The sequence below is a fragment of the Manis javanica genome, chromosome 4 (assembly GCF_040802235.1).
Source record: "Manis javanica isolate MJ-LG chromosome 4, MJ_LKY, whole genome shotgun sequence".
NCBI classification, from domain to species: Eukaryota; Metazoa; Chordata; class Mammalia; order Pholidota; family Manidae; genus Manis; species Manis javanica.
In genome coordinates this window covers 124,740,450-124,762,769 of record NC_133159.1, presented here as the reverse complement: position 1 = coordinate 124,762,769, position 22,320 = coordinate 124,740,450, and the positions used below count along the sequence as shown (strand labels likewise).

General features: G+C 54.3%; 1 protein-coding gene and 1 long non-coding RNA gene across 4 annotated transcripts; both read left to right on the top strand.

The window, feature by feature from the left end:
* The first annotated feature begins 113 nt into the window (after positions 1-113).
* LOC108384878 (uncharacterized) lies at positions 114-10,689 on the top strand. Of its 3 annotated transcripts, none has more exons than XR_012130474.1 (3): positions 114-364; positions 569-750; positions 8,175-10,689. It is a non-coding gene; the product is annotated as an uncharacterized lncRNA (long non-coding RNA). The 3 variants fall into 3 exon arrangements; XR_012130475.1 differs by lacking the exon at positions 8,175-10,689 and adding an exon at positions 1,867-3,727; XR_012130473.1 differs by lacking the exon at positions 8,175-10,689 and having other exon boundaries at positions 569-1,042.
* Positions 10,690-11,519: 830 nt separating this feature from the next.
* Positions 11,520-19,031, top strand: LOC140848743 (uncharacterized). The gene is made up of 13 exons (XM_073232942.1): positions 11,520-11,725; positions 12,430-12,620; positions 13,199-13,288; positions 13,630-13,781; positions 13,922-14,442; positions 14,924-15,121; positions 15,432-15,535; positions 15,999-16,068; positions 16,335-16,400; positions 16,742-16,807; positions 17,627-17,748; positions 17,857-17,957; positions 18,323-19,031. Exons 1-12 carry the CDS (start codon positions 11,588-11,590, stop codon positions 17,936-17,938), a joined length of 1,800 nt encoding a protein of 599 aa, XP_073089043.1. The 5' UTR covers positions 11,520-11,587; the 3' UTR covers positions 17,939-17,957; positions 18,323-19,031.
* Positions 19,032-22,320: the final 3,289 nt, after the last annotated feature.

Below are 22,320 nucleotides of genomic sequence, written 5' to 3'. Positions count from 1 at the left end.
TCTTGTCCTCCTGAGTACCGCCCCAAAGAGCTGGTGAGGGAATTCAGCCAATGAGAGCTCTCCTGCCCTCGTTCAGCCGATGAGCGTGCTACGTCTGGAGGAGTGGCCCACCCATGGCTGGGAGGTTCTGGGGCGGGCACCTAAGGGAATGTGACCAGTAACTGTCGCTCTGTGGCTGGCGGTCTCGCCCTCCAGGCTCCGCCCCCTCCTGGCCTCCGAGACGTTTTGGCGTTGGTTTTTCTGTGCCCGTCAGCGTGTTTTTGCCTATTTGCTTGTTTGCTTAACTATAGGGCCTTAGCTCCCAGAGAAAGCCTCAGGAATGCGCTTGTCGGACGGTGCCTCTCCTCGTAGATCCTCCGGGCAGGTCTGTGTTCCCCTCTGACCTTTCGGGTTAGGTCTGTGTTACCCCCACCGCCACCTCCTAAGCCAGGGTCCTGTCCCCTGCCAGGGCTCTCCGAGAATAGTGGGGAGCAAAATGGGAGTCCACAGATCCTGGATTGCCTCCCTCGTTGCCTATCCTCAAAAGAAATCCAAAGGCTCATTAGGTTCTTTGCCACACCTCCCGCAGGACCTCCAGGGGACGCCACGAATCCATAGCAGCCTTCCCTGCCGGGCCAGGCCTACTCACCTCGACCGAGCTTGGGGGCCCAGCAAACATGGTCTCGGAGTTAACTGTTTTCCTCATCTGGAAAATGAGGAAGTCAGAAGGCTTCGAGGCAACGATGGAAGCAAAGCATGGTATAGCACAAGGTGAAAACTTACCAAGTAGCATTGTTGTTGTTGTTGTTGTTGTTATTATTATTATTACTGAATGTGAGTTTGTCATCAAAGCAAGGCCAGAGCCAAGGCAGAGGACTCAGAATGCTGTGGTAAAGATGGGGGTGCCTTTTTTTTGTGTATGTGATGTATAATATGTGGATATTTTTGTGAGGTGTTAATGAACATTTACATTTCATTGTGTATTCCATCCCTGCAAGAGTGACTGAGGATGTGTGTTTAAAACTCCGTTCGCTTTGCAATTTAAAAAGGTCTTTTAATCCTTTATTTTGTAGAGTTGGTTCATCTTATGTTTGCATAGGTAATTCATACACTTGGTAAAGAAACTTCCAAAAACTACAAAAGGATAGCTGGAGTGAAAAGTCTGTCTCCTCCAGCCTCTGTTCCCTGACCCTCCCAGTACCACTCCCAGAAGCCAGCACCACAACCAGTTGTGTGTCTCCTCCCAGAACCAGTTTAGGATTTTACAGGCAGATTTACACAGTGCCCACTGTGTCCGCCCTGTGCTCTCTAGTGGTCTCCTCTGGAGCAGGGAGGCCTCGCCTGGGTGGGTCTTGCATGTGGAACCTTGGGGTTGGGCTGCATCTTAGCATGTCTCTCGCCCAACCACGTCTCCAGTCACACGGTTTTTGCTACCTGTGCTCCCTCTCTTTTCCCAGGGGTGGCCTCAGGAGTTTCTCTTGCCTGACTTCCCTACCCCGTGGGGAAGAGTGGCTTTTGTAGAAAGTATACCCTGACGTCCGTTTTTAGCAGCTCCACTGACACGTGTGTGGCCAGAGCTGGGCCTGTCCCCCTATCCCCACAGATGGCATCCTGCAGAACCTTGCCCCTGGGGCCACACTCCTGGTGGCAGGCCCTGGCCCTCTGGAGACCCTGAGCGCCTGGGGCTGACTGCAGCATGCCTTTACCTGGCAACAATGTGGTTGGGGGGCTGGGGGCGTGGCGCCCACAGGAGTCAGGAGGCGGCGCCGGGAGCTGTCTCTCTGTGTCTCCCTCTCCCACAGCTCCCCCTCCTGGACCCCCTGTGTCTTGCAGGCAGCTGGTCTCAGGCAGCTCTAACCCTTTCCCACCTCATTTATGATTTTCTAGGCCACCATGCACTCTTACCCCGGAGGCGACTCCAGCCCCAAGGCTGCACCCCACCAGGCCTCCCAGCCCCTCCCCAGCAGCCCCTCAGGCCTTCAGCCTCTGGCTTCCCCACTCCCAACCCCCTCCCTGTTCTTTTTGCTGCCTCTGTATCTGATTGGGTACTTTTGTGCGTCTGAGTGGGACAGAGTGCAGGGGTAATATGGGGCCTCCTGACCCTGAGTCGCTGCTGCCCCCCAAGTGTCATGGAGACCCATCGAGCCTTCCAGCCTCAGCTCCCTGGCCCTCTGCCCTGCTCATGGGCTCTTCTCTGCCTGGAGTACCTCCTACTCTCCATTTCCCTGGGGACACTGCCCCCCTTCCCACACCTTCACCCTTCAAAACCCAGCTGCAGGTGCCACCCCCGCATACACTGTTCTCCCGCTGCGCAAGGAGGCTTGGGCTTTCTCTTCAGCTCTGCATCCTCCTTCAGCAACCAAGGCTCTGTGAATGTCTATAGGATGAGCGGGCGGGTGATGGCGCACGCTTGGGTTCTGGGGGGTCGGAGAGCCTGTGGTTGGTGTGGCGGCCTGGGCCAGGACCTGACCACGGCCTCCTACAGGAGCGCCAGGGGTGGCCGTCCCCAGGTGGAGGCATGTTGTTGTCTGAAACGCATCCCGTGGGTATACCAGCAGAGAGGGACATGTGCCAAGGTCTCGGAATCATGCCTGCTCCCCCTGGCTGGGTCCTGCTCACCAGTCCTTCCTAGAGTGCTCCTCCCTCCCTTCTGAGGCTAGCTCTGCTCACATTCAAGCATCTTTTTTTAAAAAATTTTTGTATCATTAAGGTACAAGTACATGAGCAACATTATGGTTACTAGACTCCCCCCATCATCAAGTCCACCTCACACACCCCATTATAGTCACTGTCCATCAGCGTGCTGAGATGCTATTGAATCACTGCTTGTCTTTTCTGTGTTGTACTGCCTTTCCTGTGTCCCCCCACTACATTATGTGTGCTAATCTCGTAATGCCCCTTTTCCCCCCTTCACCCTCCCTTCCCACCCACCCTCCCCAGTCCCTTTCTCTTTGGTAACTGTTAGTCCATCCTTGGGTTCTGTGAGTCTGATGCTGTTTTGTTCCTTCAGTTTTTTCTTTGTTCTTAGATGAATAAAATCATTTGATACTTGTCTTTCTCCGCCTGGCTTATTTCACTGAGCATAATACCCTCTAGCTCCATCCATGTTGTTGGAAATGGTAGAATTTGTCTTTTCTTCTTATAGCTGAATAATATTCCATTGTGTCTTATATGCACCACATCTTTATCCATTCATCTACTGGTGGATACTTAGGTTGCTTCCATTTCTTGGCTATTGTTAAGTAGTGCTGCAATAAACATAGGAGTGCATCTGTCTTTTTCAAACTGCATTCTTAGGGTAAATTCCTAGGAGTGAAATTTCTGGGTCAAATGGTATTTCTATTTTGAGCATTCTGAGGAACCTCCATACTGCTTTCCACAATGGTTGAACTAATTTCCATTCCCACCAGCAGTGTAGGAGGGTTCCCCTTTGGATTATGACTTTTATTTTGAATTCTTTCCCGGGAAGATTGGTTATATCTATCTCGCCAGGCCCTCTTTCTGGCATTGTTTGAGTGATTTTGGACTGGACCAGGTTCTTCTGCCTTTTCATGGCGGTAGAAGTTATTGCGGGCGAGTGGCATGTGTGTCAGCTGGGAGAACAAAGTCCCTTCCTGCTTGCTGATCTCCTTGCCCTCTCCACTGCCTGTGCCAGTTACCCGGACACAGGGAGCAGTCTCTGGGTTGATGCCCTGAGCTGCCATGGGCAGGGCGGCCCTCAGGATAGCCGAGGGTACTATGTGGGTCACAGGTGTGCGGTGTGTGTTCTCCTGTGAGAACAGCACCTCTTTGTGCCTTCCAGACTTTGTGCCAGCTTCCTCTGGCTGTGCCGGGTGGCTGAACACTGGGGACAGCCTCTGGGCCAGCCCAGTTAGCTGCATGCTGGGAGAAGACTCTGTATGGTTGCTGTGGGCAGGGCTGCTCCCCGGGTGGTCTGCAGCAATGGCAGGTCAGCTGGTTTGCTTGCAGTGCCAGTGGGGGTAGGGGGAAGGAGTGAATGGCAGGCTGCTTATCACCATGAGGGGCTTCAGAGCTGTGCTGCATTGCCACCATGGGGTTAGGGTGCCGGAAGTTCCTTAAAATTCCCAGCCTGCTGGGCTGAGTGTTCCAGGACAATTTTGTCCACCTGTTAAACCCTTGTCCCTTTAAGACTTTTAAAGTGCCCACTTTTCTTTTGTCCCAGGGCAGCGGGCTGTGGGAACCTGTTTGCAGTCTCAGATTTTACTTTTCCGTTTCTAATATCCAGTACATCATGCAATGTGTGTCCGTGCTCCCAGCGCAGGTTACTAGGGCTGGTTATTTAGCAGTCCTGTGCTTCCACTCCCTCCCCACTGTGATTCTTTTCCTCCTGCCAGTGAGCTGGGGTGGGGGGTGTGCTCAGGTCCCACCAGGTCACAGCTTTGTATCTTACCCTTTCCATGAGATGCTGAGTTCTCACAGATGTAGATGTAGTCTGGCTCATGCACTGTATCTTCTGGTCTCTCTTTTAGGGATGGTTATATTTGCTGTATTTTCCGAAATGTATATGGTTTTGGGAGGAGATTTCTGACACCCTACTCACACCACCATCTTGAGAAAAATCCCATTACCCTTCTTAAATGTAATTTATTAGTATGGTAACCTTCCAAATTCCTTTCTGTATATTTAACAAAAATACACACACACAAACACACATATCTGTACTTTGTAGATTTCTTTTTGCTTCATTGGATAAAATGGTGCCATACTTCAGTATGGTTCTGTAACTTGTGTTTCTAATTTACTAAGTAATAAGCTTTTCATTGACACAGATCAATGTAACATTAAGACTACATGGGAGCTTAGTAAATGATCAACTTTACATTTCAAAATAGTAAAGAATTAAAAAAAAAAAAAAAAAAAATAGTAAAGAATGGCTGTGAGTCAGCCACCCATTCGGAGAACAAATTTCCATCTACACCATTTGCAAAAACAAATTCCAGGTAGAATAAATAGTTAAACTGAAGTATATTAGAAGGAAATGTAAATAGATTTTTCCTTAGAAGAGGGAGGGCTTTCTTAAGGTTTTTATGATAAGGTAACTTTTGTAAAGGAATGTTTAACACTGCAGGGGGTGGTAGGGCACTCAGGCACGGAGCAGCAGGGCTGTGCCACCCCAGTGGGTACAAGCAGGAGACATCCAGGAGCCAGACCAGCTGCCACACCAGAGATCTTCACAATTCTGTGAGAAAATGGATTGTAAAGCTAGATTTCTACACCCCAAGATATTCAAGTTTAAGGGCAAAATTATGTTTTCAAGCTTGCAAAGATTCAGATTAACACTTATAAATTTATCTAAAAGAGTTCCTAAAGGTTTTATTCCAGTGAAATAGAAAGTGAATTTAAGACTAAAAGAATTGTCAGGTCTGCCAATTCAAAATAAAAAAAACAGGGAAATCTGTGTAATTGTACGTTACAATGTGAATTTTGCTAAATGAAAACACTCCAACGATTTCAGCAGGAGAGGCACCAAGGCTTATGTGGAGAGTTACAGCTAATTCTCTTGCTGGTGAGCTTGTGTGTGGGAGCAGGAAACAGAAATTTGGGCTCACTCTCATTGTCTAGTAAGTACTAGGGGTTTACGTGTTAAAAAATACAAAATGCCAAGGTAAGACCCAGCAGTGCCATTCCTAAGTATCCAGGAGAAGAGAAAATCTGCCCCACAGATTATATACAAAGACACTCATTATGGTCTTAGTCATGTTAGTCAAAAACTGGAAACCCAAAGCTCCATCAGCTGGTGAATGGGAAAACATTGTATGTGATATTCATACGGAAGCAAACTATGGATATGGAGATTGAGCAAAAGGACATGGAAATTAAGAAAAAGGAACCAACTATTGATAAACATGATACAGAATTTCAAAACCATACTAAGTGAAAGAAACCAGACACAACAAATGACATACTGTATAATTCCATTTATGTGAAATTCTAGAAAAGATAAAACTATAGTGACAAAGCACATTGGTGGTCACCTGACTGAAAAGGACATGAGGGAATTCTTTGGAGTAATGGAAATATTCTATATTTTAATCATTGTTAAACAGCTATAAATTTGCCAAAACTCATTGAAGTTTGAAGAGTACACTTAAAAATGGGTGAATTTTATTAATACATATCTCAAAACTACATACCTTTAAAAACAATGTTACCCACTAAAAGTATAAAAATAGAGTAGCTCCAACCACTGTAGGGAAGTGGGGAGTAGGATGGGGTTTTCAAAGCAGTCACCCACATTGAGATGGCTGCCTGCAGAGCCCCACCAGTTCCAGCTCCAACTGTTGTGTCTTCCCAGCACAAGTGCCAGATACTCAGGAGAGAGCCCCCCTGGGGGATCCTGGCGCCCAGGCTTCGGGTGTCCCCAGCTGACGCTGAGTGGAACAGACTCTCAGGCCTGACTCACTTGGCCTTTTCATCAATGTTTCAGAAGCAGAGCGGTTTTGCGCCTGGGTGAACCTGCCCAAATAAAGTCCTTCATTTCTGTATACACAGCTTCTAGTCAAACTACGTTAAGACCTAACTCACTTGATACATAAGGAAGAACTTAGAAAATCAAGACAATCCTTTTTCTCTATCAAGTCCTAGAATTAAAACTATTGAAATAATGGAAACTATTATCTCATTGGCAATTTAGGAAAATTAACCTCAAGATTCAAAGGTCACTGGCGTCATATTAGTTTAATATTTTGAAATACTTATTGTCTCTACATGGCTCCCCAAGACAGAAACCTGGCTCAGTTCCTACCTGCTCACTGCACACCACATAGGCCACACTGAGCAGTGATGTCTGCAATTCCTACCCTGTTACCCTCACCTAAGGACTATTCTTTTTCTACCTTATTTTGAAGCTCAGAGCATCCAGCTACTGGTGGTTCTCAACCAGGGGCAATTTTGTACAGCTCCCACCTTTCCCCACTGCCAGTACCCTCACCCAGGCCCCACCCCCCCAGGACATTTAAGTCTGGAGACAGTTTTAGTTACAATTGGGGGCAGGGGTGTACTGCCGGCATCTAGTGCTCAGAGCCCAGAGATGCTAAACAACCTACAAAGCCCCTGACAAGCCCTGCCCCCATCACAAGGCATTCCCCAGCCCGTTTAACTGTCAACAGGGCTGAGGTTGAGAGGCCCTGAACTAGATTAGTGTCTCCTCTGACCCTGTTAATGACACCTAATGATCTCTCAGGTGCCCCCTCACCTCTCATTGCATTATCTCTGCCCCCTACTTCCAGGACTGATTCCTAGGCCACACGTGGACTTTGTCATTGCCAAGAACTGCCCCCCTCCTGAAATTCTATGGCCTTAGAGTCCGATTCTCATTACAACTACTCTCCACCAGCATGCTTTCTCCCTTGCTCCCTCTTTGTTCTTTGATGTCACCTAGACCTCTCTCTAGTTTTATCCACTATTCCCTTTTCCTCCAATGTGACCTTCTAGGCCAGCACTAGAAACAGAAATATATTGCAAGCTGCATATGTAATTTAAACTATTCTAGTAGCTACGGTTTAAAAGAGTGACTATACAATTGCACTTAATTTTCATAATGTATTTCATTTACCCAATATATTCAAAATGTCAATTCAGCGTGAATATACAAAATAATTGATGGAACATTTTACATTTTTTTTGTACAAATTCTTTGAAATCCCATGTAGTTTATTTATTTATTAAGGTATTATTCCTTGTATTTTAGTTATGGCACATTTGCTATGCACACTGACCACTTTGCAGGTGTTTAACAGCCATGCATGTCACTGAAGCTAGTTTCTTTCCAACACCCATGACCTCCTGTTGATAAATCCAATGGGCCCTCTTCAGACTCTGTAACTCCACCAGCCTTTGACATGATTGCCCACGGCAGCACCTCTCACATCATTGGAATGTGGTGGTTATGAGTCAGGCTCCGGAGCCATGCTGCCTGGGTTCTAATTCCAGTTCTACCACTTATTAGCTGTGGGACCTGAGGTAAATAACCTGCCCTGTCTGTGCACCAGAGAAAATACTTGTACCTACTTCTAGGGTTGTTTTGCAGTTTAAATGTGTTAACAGAGAACACTTATCTAGTCCTATTCAAATTGCTCTATATGTATTACTTGTTACCTAAAACAGTGCCTAGCCCCTAGTAACGTGTATGTATCTATACAAATAGCATTTTACCATTTCCAATCACTGCCCAGGTGAGAAGCTCCCCTGGCTAGGATCACGGCTTGGCAACAACTGCAGAGACAAGGAACAGATCTGCTCTCCATGCTCTCCCCCCCAGCCTAGGCTTGCTGATTGTTATGGATTGAATTATGTCACCCTGAAAAGATATATTGGAGTTTTAACCACCAGGACCTTATTGGGAAATAAGGTCCTTGCTGATGTGATTAAGATGAAGTCACACTGGTTTAGGGTTGGCCTCTAATGCAACGTGACTGGTGAAATGACGTGCAGACCCGCATTAAAAACCCCAGGATTCTACAAGTCAAAGCGACTGGCACAGATACCCCTTTGGCCCTCAGAACTAATCCTGCTGACACCTTATTCTGAGCTTCTAGCCTCCAGGACTGGGAGACCTTCCATTTCTGTTGATTAGGGCGCCCTCACCGTGCTGTTTGTCATCCTTCATTATGGCAGCCCTACCAGACTAACCCACTGAAGGGAGGAAGGAGGCCAGCAGGAGATCGTGGCGCAAGTGGGGAGGATGCGCAGCACCCGCGTGGGCTGGGAGCCAGTGGGAGATGCGGCCCCTATGCTCCAACCTGACCTGGGGAGCCCACCGTTCGCCCGCAGCCCCACCCCGGCTCGCAATGAGGTGCAGGCGCAGGCCAGACCGGCAGTGGAGGGTGGAGGGAAGAAGGGGTCGAGAATGAGGCTGACTCCTAGGAGCTGTAGCCTCACCTGTTCACTGAACCGAAACCTTAGTGAGGCCCAAGTTGCGCTTGTGTTCTTGTAGGTTTCCAAAAGTGGTAACAAGGGTAGCAGCAGCAGGGGAGCAGCCTGGAAGGCAAAGTGGAGGCCCTGGGCTTGCAAGCACTGCACCCTCGGCTCCTGAGGCCTCTGTGGAGGGAGTGGGGCAGTAGTTCTGGACATAAAGGCCTCTGTGGGTCCCCTCTTTTCATTTCCCCAACTTGTTCATGTGCTAGAAGTGGGGGAGGGGCTCTTGAGAAAATTCTGCATGAGAGTATTAAATGCAAGGCTATCAGCTCCAGGCAGTTGCAAGGAGACACTCCCTTGCTGATTCCAACAGCAACATTTGCAGAATTTGAACACATAAGCCAAGTCCACTGGAAATCTGAACCGCAGATGGCAGTTCCTGCCTTGTCAGCCAGCACTGATATTCCAAGAAATGCTTAGAGCTGTGTTTTTCAACTTGTGGCTATCTTTGGGAAATAAAGTCAGAAACCCTCCCTCAAGGCATTTCATGATCTGTTTTGTGACACCTGTTAAGACCGTGGAGGAGGGAATGTAACAGTAATAAATGAATGTGTAGTAGAGGAAAAGAGGAATGAAATCTTTGTTTAAAACAGAACACTAACATTCACTGGAAAGTGAACTCAAGCAGCCCCAGAAACTTTGTCCACTAATGGGCAGAGGTGGATGGGGTGGCAATTTCTTCTTGTTCTCCAGATTTTCTTAGTCTGAGGGTCAGAGTTAAAGCTGAAAGCTGATTTTGTTCAACCCCAAGCATCCTGTCCCAGGGGACTGAGGAGGAGCAGAAAGGAAAAACAAAAAGCTAGTGAACTGGTGCAGGAATGTCTGCCTGGACCCTTGCAAGCTGCTACTTCATGTGTTGGCACCCCAGCCTCTCTCCTACCATTTCCCTTGAAAAGCTCTGACCACTTGTGTGTCAGGAGGATGGTGGTTCTTCAAGGCAGGAGCCTACCACTCCCTCATTTGCTAGCAAGTCAATAAATGATTCTTTCCTTTCCTCAAAACCTTGTCATTGTGTTTTGTGGTTTGACCTCAGGGACAAGGACTGGGTCTTGGTATCAGGAGCAGCAACCCCCACGCTGACCAAGTGCCCGCAGTGCCGCTCCTTCAGTGTCAGAGCCCACAGGGCTGAGTTGTCAGGGACGCAGAGCTCCCAGCTTCCACAGTCCTCTGTGCCTAGCAAGGAATTCATACTGTGTGGCAGGTCAAGTACAAGCCTGTAGAAATCCCTCTAAAGTATACATTGAAAGCAGTAATGCCTGGTGACACCAAGGATTTGAAAGAAGTAGGGGTGGTGATTTCCACATACCCTTATTGAAGTCACTCATTTAGCCTACTTAGAAAATGGATGAATCTTGGAGATGACAGCGCATGATTGTCAATGTAATCAGAATGTCTCAAATTGCAGTTCTTGCTGCACATGGGGCTTCATTACTTGATCCCCAAGCACCCAGTGTGTAACTATTGGTCAGAAAAATGCTCTTTGTTCTCTTCCTGTGAGTAAAGACCAGCAGGGCAGTTAGCTTTCAGCCGACAAGGAGAGAAAACTATCTCAGAGGTATATCAGACCTCCACACTTAGGTTGTCATTTAGACAGAAGGAAGCTTCATCTCCTTTTCCTTCCAGAAGCCATCACACTGGCCCATCCCATTGATGGTACTAGGCTGATTGGACCCAGTGATCAGGAAGTACAGCTCATCTAGGCATATTGATAGCACAGTCACGTGTCAGAAGGTGGGAAATAAATCCGACAAAAATTCAGGGACCTTTCATCTTAGAGAGAAGCTACTAGAAGCCTATCTTGTAGGCATGCCAAGCTATCCCTTCTATGGTGAAGAATAAGATGCTGTATCTGCACCCACCACCCCAACACACACACAAAAGAGCACAGCAGCCTGGTGGACCACCTCAGATTTCGGAGGCACCATAGGCTTCATTTCTGGTGTGCCACTCTGACCCATTTACTGATTGATCTGAAAAGCACCTAGTTTGAGAGCAGCCTGGACCTTTGGAAGATGGAAGGCAGTAGATGGCAACACCTGGATCTCCTCTCATTGCTGCCCCTTCGAGGTGCACACCTGAAAATGGCCTAGCTTGAGATGGACTTGCCCAAGATCACAAGGCCCGGACCCCGGCCTGACCTGCGTGGTGTTCCACTCTCCATGCCAAGCCTGGTTGGCATTCTTCCATCTCTGAGTCTGTGTGTCAGACACACGTGACACCAGCCCCCAGGAACTGGAGGTGTCATCCATATATCCCTGGGGATGTCCCTAGGGAGGAATGTCTGGCATGACCCTCCCTGTTCAGGTCGGGATGTTGGGCAGGTCCTGGGAGGTGCTGTGGCCTCAGCAGGACAGGGAACTGGTGAGAAAAAGCAGCCTGAGTTCAGCTCTTGTCTCCTCAGAGCTGGGACCCCGGTGACATTGCCAAGAGTGAGGGGAGAGCTCTGGTGGAGATCTGTGTAGTCATGCATGGCAAGGGCCAGGAGGGTGGGCAGTCAGCATCCCAGAGGGGCATGTGGGTGTGTCTGAATGCAGGGAGGGGCCCTTGAAGAAGTGATGTCACTGATGACATGCCAAGTAGAACCTCAATTGTGACCCGGACGGACGGAACCCAGCTCCTGGTCGCAGAACCCAGTCCTGCTCACTTGACCAGTGGCGCTCAATAGAGCAACATGCGGTCTTGTTGTGCAGAGCCTGCTGAAGGCGTGGGAGTCAGGGAAGCTGAGAGGGAGAGTCTTCCTGCTCGCTGTGGGCATTGGCTCAGTAACCTCCTCCAACGCCTCTGTCCATGTCTCCCGAGGAGCCCCGAGGTAACACAGGGCAGCCCGAAGTGGGCCACTCCAGGGCCAGGCCACAAGTGTGACCCATACTGGCTGACCTTTCCCCAGGCCCCTTGTGTGTGTGTGGTGGGTGTGGGGCATGGGTGGGACTGAAGGCTAGGGAGCAAGGGGCAGTCAGTGTCACAGCTCTGGTCTCATCATTCAGAATTTGGAGGTGAGTGTTGGGACCAGGTACTTCCACCCACATGTTAGTCCTGAGCCCAGGTATGTCCTCTCCTTCCCTGAGGGACTGGATGTCTACACAGATGGCCCTGTGGGCCTGATCTCGGGGGCACAGTTTGGGACCCACATTGCCCCCTGCGGGGAGGTCCATGCAACCATGGGTGCCTCCCGTCCAGCTACCAGGTGCCGGCTTTGCAGAGCTCCACCCTGGGGAGCGTGGAGGAGTTGGTGGATGGATTCACCTACTCCATCTCCCTGGACCTGGGGCAGGTTGTCTACATCCCAGGACCCCATTCCAAACCTGGCAACTTGCCAGGGCCTTCCCAGGGCTTCCCCATGAGAGTGGCTGACAGGACCACTCCAGAGGGCCTGGAACCTCATTCCCAGGGGCACCCCGTGCCTCTCCTTGCTTGCATCCCAGGGGGCTGGGGACTCTCGGGTGAGCTACAAACCTCCCTCTTCCTGGTGGTTCCTGGGTTTCCCACTGATTCTATCACTGCTGTCCCCCTCAGCCTACACCTGAGCCATCTGTCCATGGGACTGAGGTCCCCAGGCACAGGGCTCCCCGGACAGGCGTGAGGGGGAAGCAGAGAAAGCGCACAACACGAGTGGAACCAGCTCCAAACACCAGCCGGAGCACTCCCGAGTCCACACTCCCTCCTGAGGATGCTGACCAGCCAACCATGAGCCAGCAGCTCCCCCGGTGAGCACCCACCCCCTCCTCGGCACACTCAGGCCTCTGCCCACAGCCTGCTGTGTGTCTTGCATGTCTCCACATGTGTCTGAGCCGCAGTGTGCTCCTCTGACAGACAGGGTGGCTGGCGATCAGCCTGTTAGGGTGCCCATGGGGAACACGGGAGGAGCCTTAGAGGGGCTCCTCTGGTGTCCGGCAGCGCAGAAAGGACTGGCAGCCAAGCTGGGCCACTTCAGGGCTTACGTCTCTGTACCCGATGAAAGCCTTTGGTCTCACCCATCAGTGGCCTGGAGCCTGGCTCATTTGGAAAAGCACACGGAAAGCAGCCTTTGGAACAGAGGCTCACGATTCCCTGTGGCTGGGCCTGGTCCTTAACCTCACCGTGGCCACATGAGAGACCTCTGGGGGCAGCAGAGGGATACCTGGGAAGGTTTTGGCAGGACTTCCTTTAGCAACAATAGGTATGCAGCTCCCACTTCATGCAGACCCTTTGGGGACACTTAGCATAACTGAGTGAAGGAAGCAGACACAATACTGGGACCCTGTCCCAGGTGGAGTCAGGTAGTCACTTCAGGCGTCATCCACAGGTCATGGCCGGGGAGCTTCACGGGCAATGCCCTCACGGCCTCCTCAAGTTACAGGGGGCATTACAAGGGGCCAGAGAAGGAACTGAAAATGTGAGCATTCACTGGGTCCAGAGGGAGCACTGCCTGTCTCACAGAATGGGGGGAGGAGGAGTTTGGGGCTTGGGGCAGGGGGAGCACAGCAGAACCCAGTAGGTCACTCATCTTCGGATTCCCATGGGTGGGCTGATGACTGGGGACTTCCTATTTGGGAGAATGGGAAAGGATGGGGTCCCACGACAGACACGCAGGGTCAGGAAGGGGGAGGGGCAGGTGCCTGGACAGGCAGGGGAGTGCACAGCAGCAAGGCCCACACAAGGGTGGACCAGGAGGCCAGTGTGGCTGGAAAGACCAGGCTTCTCACTCTGCCACCCCCCCCCCCCGCCTTCCCCCAGCCCCAGGATGGGACAGGCTAGTCGCCTTGCCTGGGAGCCCGAGCATGTGCCTAGTGACCTCCATGGCCAGCCTTCATCTACCCTGGAGGGCCAAGTCCTCCACCACTTGGTCCAGGAGGAGCACCTGGGGCCCACGGTGGCAGAGCTGGAAGGTGAGGGGCTACAGCCAGGGGACCGTCTAGGGTGGGCTTCCTGGACTGGGGTTCCCTTCAAGGCAGTGAGGGCTCTTCTGTCATTGGTAAGACATGGGGAATCAGCCCCGCAGTGATTCTTTCTCTGTGTCCTGCTCCAGACCCACAGCAGATGCAGCTGGCCCCAGAGACAAAGGGAGGGCTGGCTTCATGGCTACAGCGAGTCCAGGAGCTCTTTCAGACCCCTGTGCTGAAGCTACGGCTGGTGTCACCTGCTTCAGCCCCTGAAGAGCTGGAGGACATCCCAGCAGAGGCCTCAGCTCTGAGGCAAGGCCCCAAGCTGGAGCCCCATGAGTCCTCAGGCATGGGGCCTGGAGCAACTGCCGTAATGGTACCAGGCCTTACAGAGCCAGAGCCATGTCCAGACCCCGTGAGCCCCTGGGACATCCCAGGAGTGGTCTCAGCCCTGGTGCCAGGCCCCAAGCTGAAGCCCCATGAGCCCTTGGGCCTGGGTCCCATGACATCTGCAGGAATGGCACCGGGCCTGGCAGAGCCAGAGGCGGACCCAGAGCCCACCAGTGCCTGTGTCGCAATCACCCGGGACGTGTGGAGGAAGGAGGAGTGGACCATTCTGGCATTTCCCCATGGCCTGGTGGCTGAGCAGCTAACCCTGATCTGTGCGGTGAGCGGAGCGGGCTCTCAGGGTCAGGGGTGCACCTGCCCTTTGTCACCGGCTGCCCCAGACCTGGCGTCCCCTGACATGGACTCCTGTGATCTGGGCCCATGTTCCAGCTTCCCCACGGACTCACCATGTGCCCTGAGAGACTCTCCTCACCCCCAAGCCCTCCCTAACCACACATGGGACAGTAGGGCTGGCCCTTAGAGATACTTGCAGACCAATGAGGAGGAGCGGAGGGAAAGTGGGCAGGGCCTGGCCATGCTGGGAGGGGCAGGGCAGGGGAGGGTGCTCAGGGAGGTACTGCCACCACTGTTCCCTCTGTTCCCCACCACTGGGTGCCTCAGTGGACAGGGTCTGAAGCCTGGATGACCACAAGGCTCACAGCATGTCCTCAGCTGCCTGGGCTCCAGCTCTGACCAGTGACCCTGCCTGGGAACAGGGGCACCAGGGGCACAGCTGGATGACCCTCCCTTGTGATCCCCAGGGGCTGTACAACAGGATGGACTTTGCAGAATGTAACAATTACTTACAGAACCAGCCACAGATGGGAGACACATATAGGGTCCTCAAGGAATTTGATGATGCCTTGGTTAAGTTGGTCACCACCACCTGCCTTGGGACCCCGAGCATGATGGCCTGCGACAGGGCCGAAGTGGTTAGGTTCTGGATCTGGGTGGCCATGGTATGTCATGGGACACCCCCGGAGTCCCCTCCTTGGCCAGCTCTCAGGATGGGTGCCTGTGGTCTGCCCTGCACAGTCCCTGGGCCCCTCCTGCCAGGGGTGTGTGGACCTGTATTCACAGGTCCCGGGGGTGGGACAGCCATCCCTGGGCCCTTCCTTGGGTTGAGCTACAGTCCTCCACCCAGGAGGGCTGCTCAGCAGGTACCAGGTGTGCTGGGCTCCCTGGGTGTCTGTCTCCTTAAGGACAGGAGTTCATGGGGGGACAGAGCAGAGAAGCAGGCCATGCTCTCAGCTCTGTCTTCCCTCCCAGGGGAGTCTGAACCTCAGGAACTACACTGCCCTCCATGCCATTGTCTCTGCCCTGCAGAGCCCTGCTATTCGTCGTTTGGAAAGCACCTGGGGACATGTTTCCTGGTGGGTACTCCTGTCCCTGGAACCAGGGCACCTGAGTGGACAGGGACACACCTACATCTGGTAGTGTCCCCTCAGTTGGCTGGGACTTCCTGGGAGGCAGTGAAGCTTAATGACAGGGATGGTGGGCTCTTGGGGCCCCCTGTGGGTTAGGCCAGGGGTACCCCTGCAGGAATCAGTTTCCTCCAATGTCAGGTGTGGGTTGAAGCCCATTGGAGATCTTGAGCTTGTGTTCTGCAGCAGGAGGTCTCTGCCCCAAGGACAGAGACCTGGCCCAAAGCAAATTCGCCCCTGGGTGGAAACATGGAGCCCCCTCCACAGGCCACAGATTCCCCAGGGCTCAGGGCCATGGTGGAAAGCCTCCTACAGGCTAGTGGACCTTCTAGGATCTCCAGGAAATGGGGTTTGCCCCGAGACTCTCCACCTGCTGGCCTCATGTCTCCCTCCTCCTCGCCCCTCCCCTTAGCATCTGCCTGATGGTGTATGAAGACCTGAAAACGCAGGACAACTGGGTTCACAGGAAGCGGCTGTTCAAGGTAAATGGGGGCTGAAGGTCTGGAAGGGAAGGGTCCTCGGGGCAAGTCCTCTGCCGTGCTGTGGCACAGCTTTGGGGAAGACTCGATGTGTGCGGGGTGAGAGGGGGGAGCTGATGGAAGTAGGGTCCCCCAGGCCCCCAAGGGCCTCATCTATCTCCCTCCCTGGCTCCACTTGACTGGGGGCCTGGCATCCATCAACCACGGTCTGGTTGTGGGAGGCCACGTGGGAGGGGTGCATGAGCACCTGAGTGTCCTGAACCTTGCAGGAGATGGAGTCCATATTGAGGGCAAGGCAGTGGGGCCGCATGGGACCCGAGGAGAGGATGACAAAGGTGAGAGAGGCGTGGCCAGGTTCGGGGCAGTGGGGGCGATCCTGTACCTGCTCCTGGTGCCACCAGACCTGAGCTGCCAGCACTGGGGTGACCGGGAGGAGGGCGAGAGCAGCTGGGTACAGGGGGAAGTTGGAGGACAGGTGCAGGGGCCACAGGTCCTGGGATTGGCCAAAAGCCAGCCCTGGGAGGGACCGGGAGGGGAGAGCAGGGCGAAGGGATGGGGGAGGCAGCACAGGGTGGTCCAAGGGAGCTGGGGGCTGTGGGTGTAGGGTTGAGGGGAGGTTCTGTGGGTGCCCCTGAGGCAGGCGGGGACTCATCACCTCCCCACCCCGGTGGCACAGGACTTGATCCCCTACCTTGGACTGATCCTGGATGATTCCATAGACAAACACCTGGAATATGAGGATGTGAGTGAGCCCCGAGGGGCACAGGGGGGCAGGATGGTGAGCTTTAGAGAGGAGAGAGCCCCCAGTGAGCCCAGACCTCTCAGCACCAGGCTCCCCCCACCCTCCTGATTCCCCCCTCTACCCCAGGAGCTGGGCTTCTTGGAGAGGACTGCCAGAAGGACCGGCTTAAGCCCCGGGCCTGGCCCCAGGGCAGGTGGGGCTGAGGACTCCAGGGGTCAGCATCTGGGCAGGACTGGCCTCCCCCTCAGGCTCTGCCCAGGGAGGGATATTGCTCCTTCAGGGCAGGAAGCACATCAGGGGGCTGGCAGTGCCTTCCTGCCAGAGGCCTCAGCTCCCCAGACTCATCTCCCCGGGTGCAGTCCCCACTTCTCGGTAGCCCCGAGCCTGGGCCAGGTCCAGGTGCTGTTTCTGGGCAGGTCAGCCTTGGAGGCCCTGGCAGGCCTCCAACTCGAGAAAGGGTGGGGACGTTCGGGCCTTGCTTTGGGCTCAGGGGGCTGTTTCTGATGCACTTTGATTTCTTTACTGCCGTCAAGACCCCCTGGGCAGGACCCTGTCCAGCCCATCCCCTGGGCCTAATGTGTCTTGACAAAGTTAAGACACCCAGATCTCAGGACACTCAAGGCTTTGTCAGGTGGGGGATGGGGTGTGGCATGAAGGCCACCTTCCTGGAGGAAGAGCTGGAGACCCAACTGTCAGAACAGGCAGGGCTGGATGGCATTGGAGGGAAGGCGGGTTCCCATGAGCAAAGATCCGGGACCATCATAGCGCCCCACTCCTCACACACCTCCTTCTCTGTACCCTGTTCTTGCTCTGCCCCAGTTCGCTGTCATCCAAAGTGAGATCACCATGCAGAGGAAGCTGGCCAAGGTGTATGACCTGGAGCCCAATGAGTGCTTCCTGTCCTTTGCCAAGGCCATGGAGCCCCTGGATGAGGAGGAGAGGTGAGGCTGGCCAGAGTCAGGTGTGGACTGCAGCTGCCAGCAGGCTCTGGGAGAAGGGCCCCCTGACATGTGGCTCCAGGGGCTCACAGGTGTCCCTCTGTCCTGTAGCTACAGCCTGTCCTGCCAGCTGGAGCCCCCATGCCAGAGGGCCAGCAGAAAGGGACAGTCCTTCAGGTCCCACAAGATTTAAACTTACTGGCCAGGGCCAGGTGAGTTTCTGGGCTGGGGCGATTGGCAGGGGGTGGGCTGCTCCTCAGCCTCAGGGAAGCTTCAGGCCATGTTGGGTGTGGGGGCATCCTAAAGACCGGTGGGGCTGGGGTCCCAGCTCCATGGCCGACCAGGCCTGTCAGACTGAAGGGTGGTTCCCCTCCCCCTCTGGGACACAGCCACCTCCTCTTTAAGTAAGTGGCACTCAGGAGCCTTCCTGTGACAGGGGACCCCCCCCCAGGTGCTGGTGATTGACAGGACTCTAGGCACAGGGCCCAGAGCCCAGAGGGCAGTGGGGACGGGGTGGAAGCAGGGTAATGGGGGAACCCGGGATAACCTGCCTCTTCTCACCCACGTGGCCCTGTAGCTGCTGTCATCGGGCCCTCGGCCCTGCTGGTGTCCTGGCTGCATGTGGAGAAAGCTTCTTCCCCTTAGGGCATGAGGCACCTGCTGCCCCAGGTCCCCAGACTGCTTGCTGCTCCTCTTCCTCCCGCTGCTCATCCTGAACCTCTGCTGGGCAGGTGCTCTGGCACCTCCTCCGTCCACAGACTTCGGCATCTTCCCATGCTGCCGCTGCATCCTCAAGGGCCTGTACGTAGCCACTGCCAACCTGGCCACCTTCGTGCTGTGTCCTACCCTCTGTTCGTGGCCCACTGGACAAAGGCGAGCCACCCCACCGTGTGGAGGGTTTTCCCCTTCGAGTAGGTGGCCTCCCGCCATGACGCTATCTGCTGCCTCGGTGCCATCAGCCACCGAGTCATAGCCACAATGGTCCAGGAAGAGCTGGGGCCTGTCCTCACCATGGCCAGCCTTTCCCAGGATGGACACAGAGATGGCACAGTGCTGCATGGGACCAGCGCCCCCTGGGTACCCAGTGGAGGCATCCAAGGCTGCAGGGGTAGCCGGCTGTCGCAGGGTCCCAGGACATGCTCCTAGCAGAGCCCCTGTGCAACTCCCTCCCCTCATCCCTGAGAAATAGCCTCCCCAGGCACAGTGTGGTCTTGGTGTTGTGTCAGAGGTTTATGGTTCCTGGGGGTTGGGGTCATCCCTGTGCAGAATGTAATAAATGATGAACGATTGCCACCACACTGCTCTTTCTTCTCAAAGCTCTGCCCCTCCTGCAGACATCGTGTACCCCAGCCCACCCCACCCCCAGCCCTCCAACTCTGACGCAGGGGGGCCCTGACCTATGCCAGGTTGTCCTTCATCCTCTGTCCTCCCCCCATAAGGCACTCAGGAAGACTGGCACACCTTGGCAACACTGGGGAGGGCTGTTCAAACAGAAACTGGGTCTTTCTTCCTGACACCTATAGGTGATGATCAGACACCAAAATCTACTGAATAGATGCCCCGGGGTGACTCTTCACACCTTGAATGCCACTGCAGATGTCCTAACCCAAGTAGATCCCAGGGCTGCAGGGCACCAGTCTAGCACTGTCCCATTTAATGACATACAGTGCCCCAACCATTCCAAGAAATTCCTTTTCAAAAAATGTTGAACTTGGTCTCCCAAAACACCTCCAAGAGGTGCACGCCTTCTGTTGGGGGCCTTTCTCTGAGCCCAATTTCTCTACGCTTCACAACTCAAGAGCATCCACCAAAGCTCCCAGGTCCCCAGTCCTCCTCCATGGTGCATCTCAGCCATCCAGCCCCAGGCCAGGCTGGTGTGAGGCCACTGGTGTCCCACTCCTGGGTCCTGGCTGAGCGGCCTGACGTCTGTGACCTGAGTGGAGGCGCTTGGCTCTGATTCTCCTCATAACGCTCTGCCAAGGCTCTCAGGATGTGTTCACCCTCCCAGGAGGGGAGGCCTGGCCTGGAGGGGAGTTCCAGGATCAGCACAAATACCCCCTTTGGGGGCTCCAGGCTGGAGACAAGTCTCCAGGGCTTATACTGCAGGTGGGGCCCCAGATTGGGACTGGGGAAGTAGACGTGGGCCCTCCTGACAGCCTCAGGTGACCAGGTGACAGGAGGTAAAATTGGGACATCCAGGCCACCCTCCTTCCCCTCGCCCTGCCCACAGCACCCTCAGAGCCATCTGCCTGCATGGTGATCCCAGGGATGACCTCAGGTTCCCCGGCCACATAGGGAGGGAGGTTTGGGCAGAAGGAGGACAGGCAGGCCTCTGGCAGGGCGGTGGCCCAGGTCAGACCTGTCATCCTGCACGGTCCACCAGCCTCAACCTTCTGGGTGGTCACTGGGCCAGCGGTCCGTCCTGTCCTGGTGTGTGCAGGTGCCCCAAGCGCACCGCGGCCTGGACCACTGGTACTGGGACACCAGGCTCACATGGCTGCATGGCCACCCTGACTGTGGCTGCAGTGCACCTTCCCCACCCGGCATGTGCTGGGGAGGTGTAGGGCCCTCTGGCCCTGGGTGTGCTACTCTGTGCCCAGGCATGGGCTCTGGGGGCTCCCCGTCTTTGGGCTCCTCAGAGAAGCTGATGCTGGTGTTCTTGTTCACAGGCTCAGAGAATGAACTTTGCAAACACTCAAGGTAGGAGAGCATGTGCGAGGCTTTTATTTAGAGAAAAAGCAGAGGACAGAGCTCCTGGCTTGTACCTGCCCAGAGGGGACAAGATAGCCCCGGGGTGATGCACTGTCTAGGGGATTTATAGGCAGGTGAGAGATGAAGGGCCAGGGATGCAGACCTGCTAAATAGTCCCCAAATGCTTATCTTTGAAGAGACACAATTTCTTATCAGTCTTCCAGATTATTTTGTAGAGTTAACACAAGAAATTTACTGGTCTGATTCTTTTCCAGAATAACAGCTTCTTGGTTTGGGAGCGTATCAGTCAGGACCTCCTGTCCTGTTCCCAAGATGAGCTGACTTATTGTCTGCTGTGTTAAGAAACCTATTTTTTGACTTCTTGGGTTTAAAAATGCAATCCTATCTTTTAAGATGGAATCTTTCCTGTTTTTAGTATGTTGTTTGTGACTGGGTTTGCTTGCCATTATTACTTGCCTAGGATGCAAATCGTTAGATTAGGGCTAGAGGAAGAAAAGCAGCATTTGGGTAAAGTTAAAGAAAATAAGCCGGGCCTTTTAGCAGGCTACGGTACATTTTACAATTGCCTCTTGTAATTGACACAATGAAGACATGGGCTATGCTGCGGTCTTTTCTTATGTGGGGGATATTCAAACATTTCAGGCCAAGTTACTCTTGGCTTTTTAGTTTTAATTAATCTGACACAAGAATGCTTATATTACTTTAGAGAATTAATGTGACTGACTTTGCTTAATTGTTTAATACGGAGTTTCAGGAGGGGTTTTATTCCGGAGGCCCTCACCCTGCTGGGTCTGCACCCACGGTCCCTGCCTCACTAGCACAGAGGCTCCATGGCTTCCCTCCCCAGCTGCCATTCTCTCCTAGCTCCTCCTCCAGGCTTCCCTTCTGCCCTCCCCAAGCTCTCTGTCCCCATGCGCGCACCCCCTCTCTCCCTGCCCTCCCAGCCGTCTCCGTCCCCCATCCCTCCCTGGCCTGGGACTCCGGTCAGGAGGGCGTGTGTATTCCCCTCGGTTCCTGTCCCCGCCGCAGCAAAGAACTGAAGGGCAGAGACACAGTGGTGAAGAGTAAAAGTTTTATTGACAGAGAAAGTGCACACTCAGCGCGGGGAGTGGGAGCCCCTCGGAGGGGCACCAGTGCCCGACCTCCGCCCTGTGCCTCCGCAGGGAGCGCGCGCCAGGCGCTCCTCTGGAAGCGAGGCCCAGGGGGCCGCGCACACCCAGCGCCCCGCCTCGGCCTGCGGGCCGCCCGGGGCCTCCTCTCCAGGCCAGAGGGGTTGTCTGCCGAGGCCGCGGCGGCCACAGGCCGCTCAGCTCGGGGCCGCTTGCGGCGCCTTCCACCGCGGGCCTCACAACAACTCAGAGGTACGCGCGGCCTCGCGGACTCAGGCCGCCGCTCACCCAGCGCCGCCGGCAGGTCCCACCGGGGTCTCAGTGCACAGCAGGCAGCACGGCTGCTACGTTGCTGCTTTGTCCGCAGAGCTGCAGCACAAGGCGGCCACGGCCGGCGGGTCCGCGCCTCTGGGGGGCGGGAGGCTCTCGCCCCGTCTGAGGCGGCAGCCGGAGTCCCCGCGCACTGCGGGGGAAGGCGGCCCCGCCGTCGAGCCCCGCGGGACGCCGGCGGCCTTGCGCGTGCGCACTCCTGGCCGAGGGCACAGGCCCTCTGGCGGCGCTGAGGGAGGCCAGGCGCGCTCGCCTCCGGACGCGCGGGAGGATGAGCTCGGCGCCGGCGGCGCGACCTGTGGGAGCGGCCCTGGGGGCGGGCCGGGGGCCCGGGCAGTGAGCCGCCGGCAGGACGCGCTCCGAAAAGACAGAAACGCGGCCGGAGGCCCCGGCCCGGCGCGGCCCGAGGTGGGGGAGGGAGGGA

What these genes read in the sequence shown, in the direction of transcription:
- LOC140848743 (XM_073232942.1), top strand. Translation starts at nt 11,588, where the DNA reads ATGCGGTCTTGTTGTGCAGAGCCTGCTGAAGGCGTGGGAGTCAGGGAA. An exon ending in CCAGAGAAGGAACTGAAAAT is followed by an intron (nt 13,289 to 13,629) that starts GTGAGCATTCAC and finishes GCCTTCCCCCAG; the next exon opens with CCCCAGGATGGGACAGGCTA. An exon ending in AGCTAACCCTGATCTGTGCG is followed by an intron (nt 14,443 to 14,923) that starts GTGAGCGGAGCG and finishes TGTGATCCCCAG; the next exon opens with GGGCTGTACAACAGGATGGA.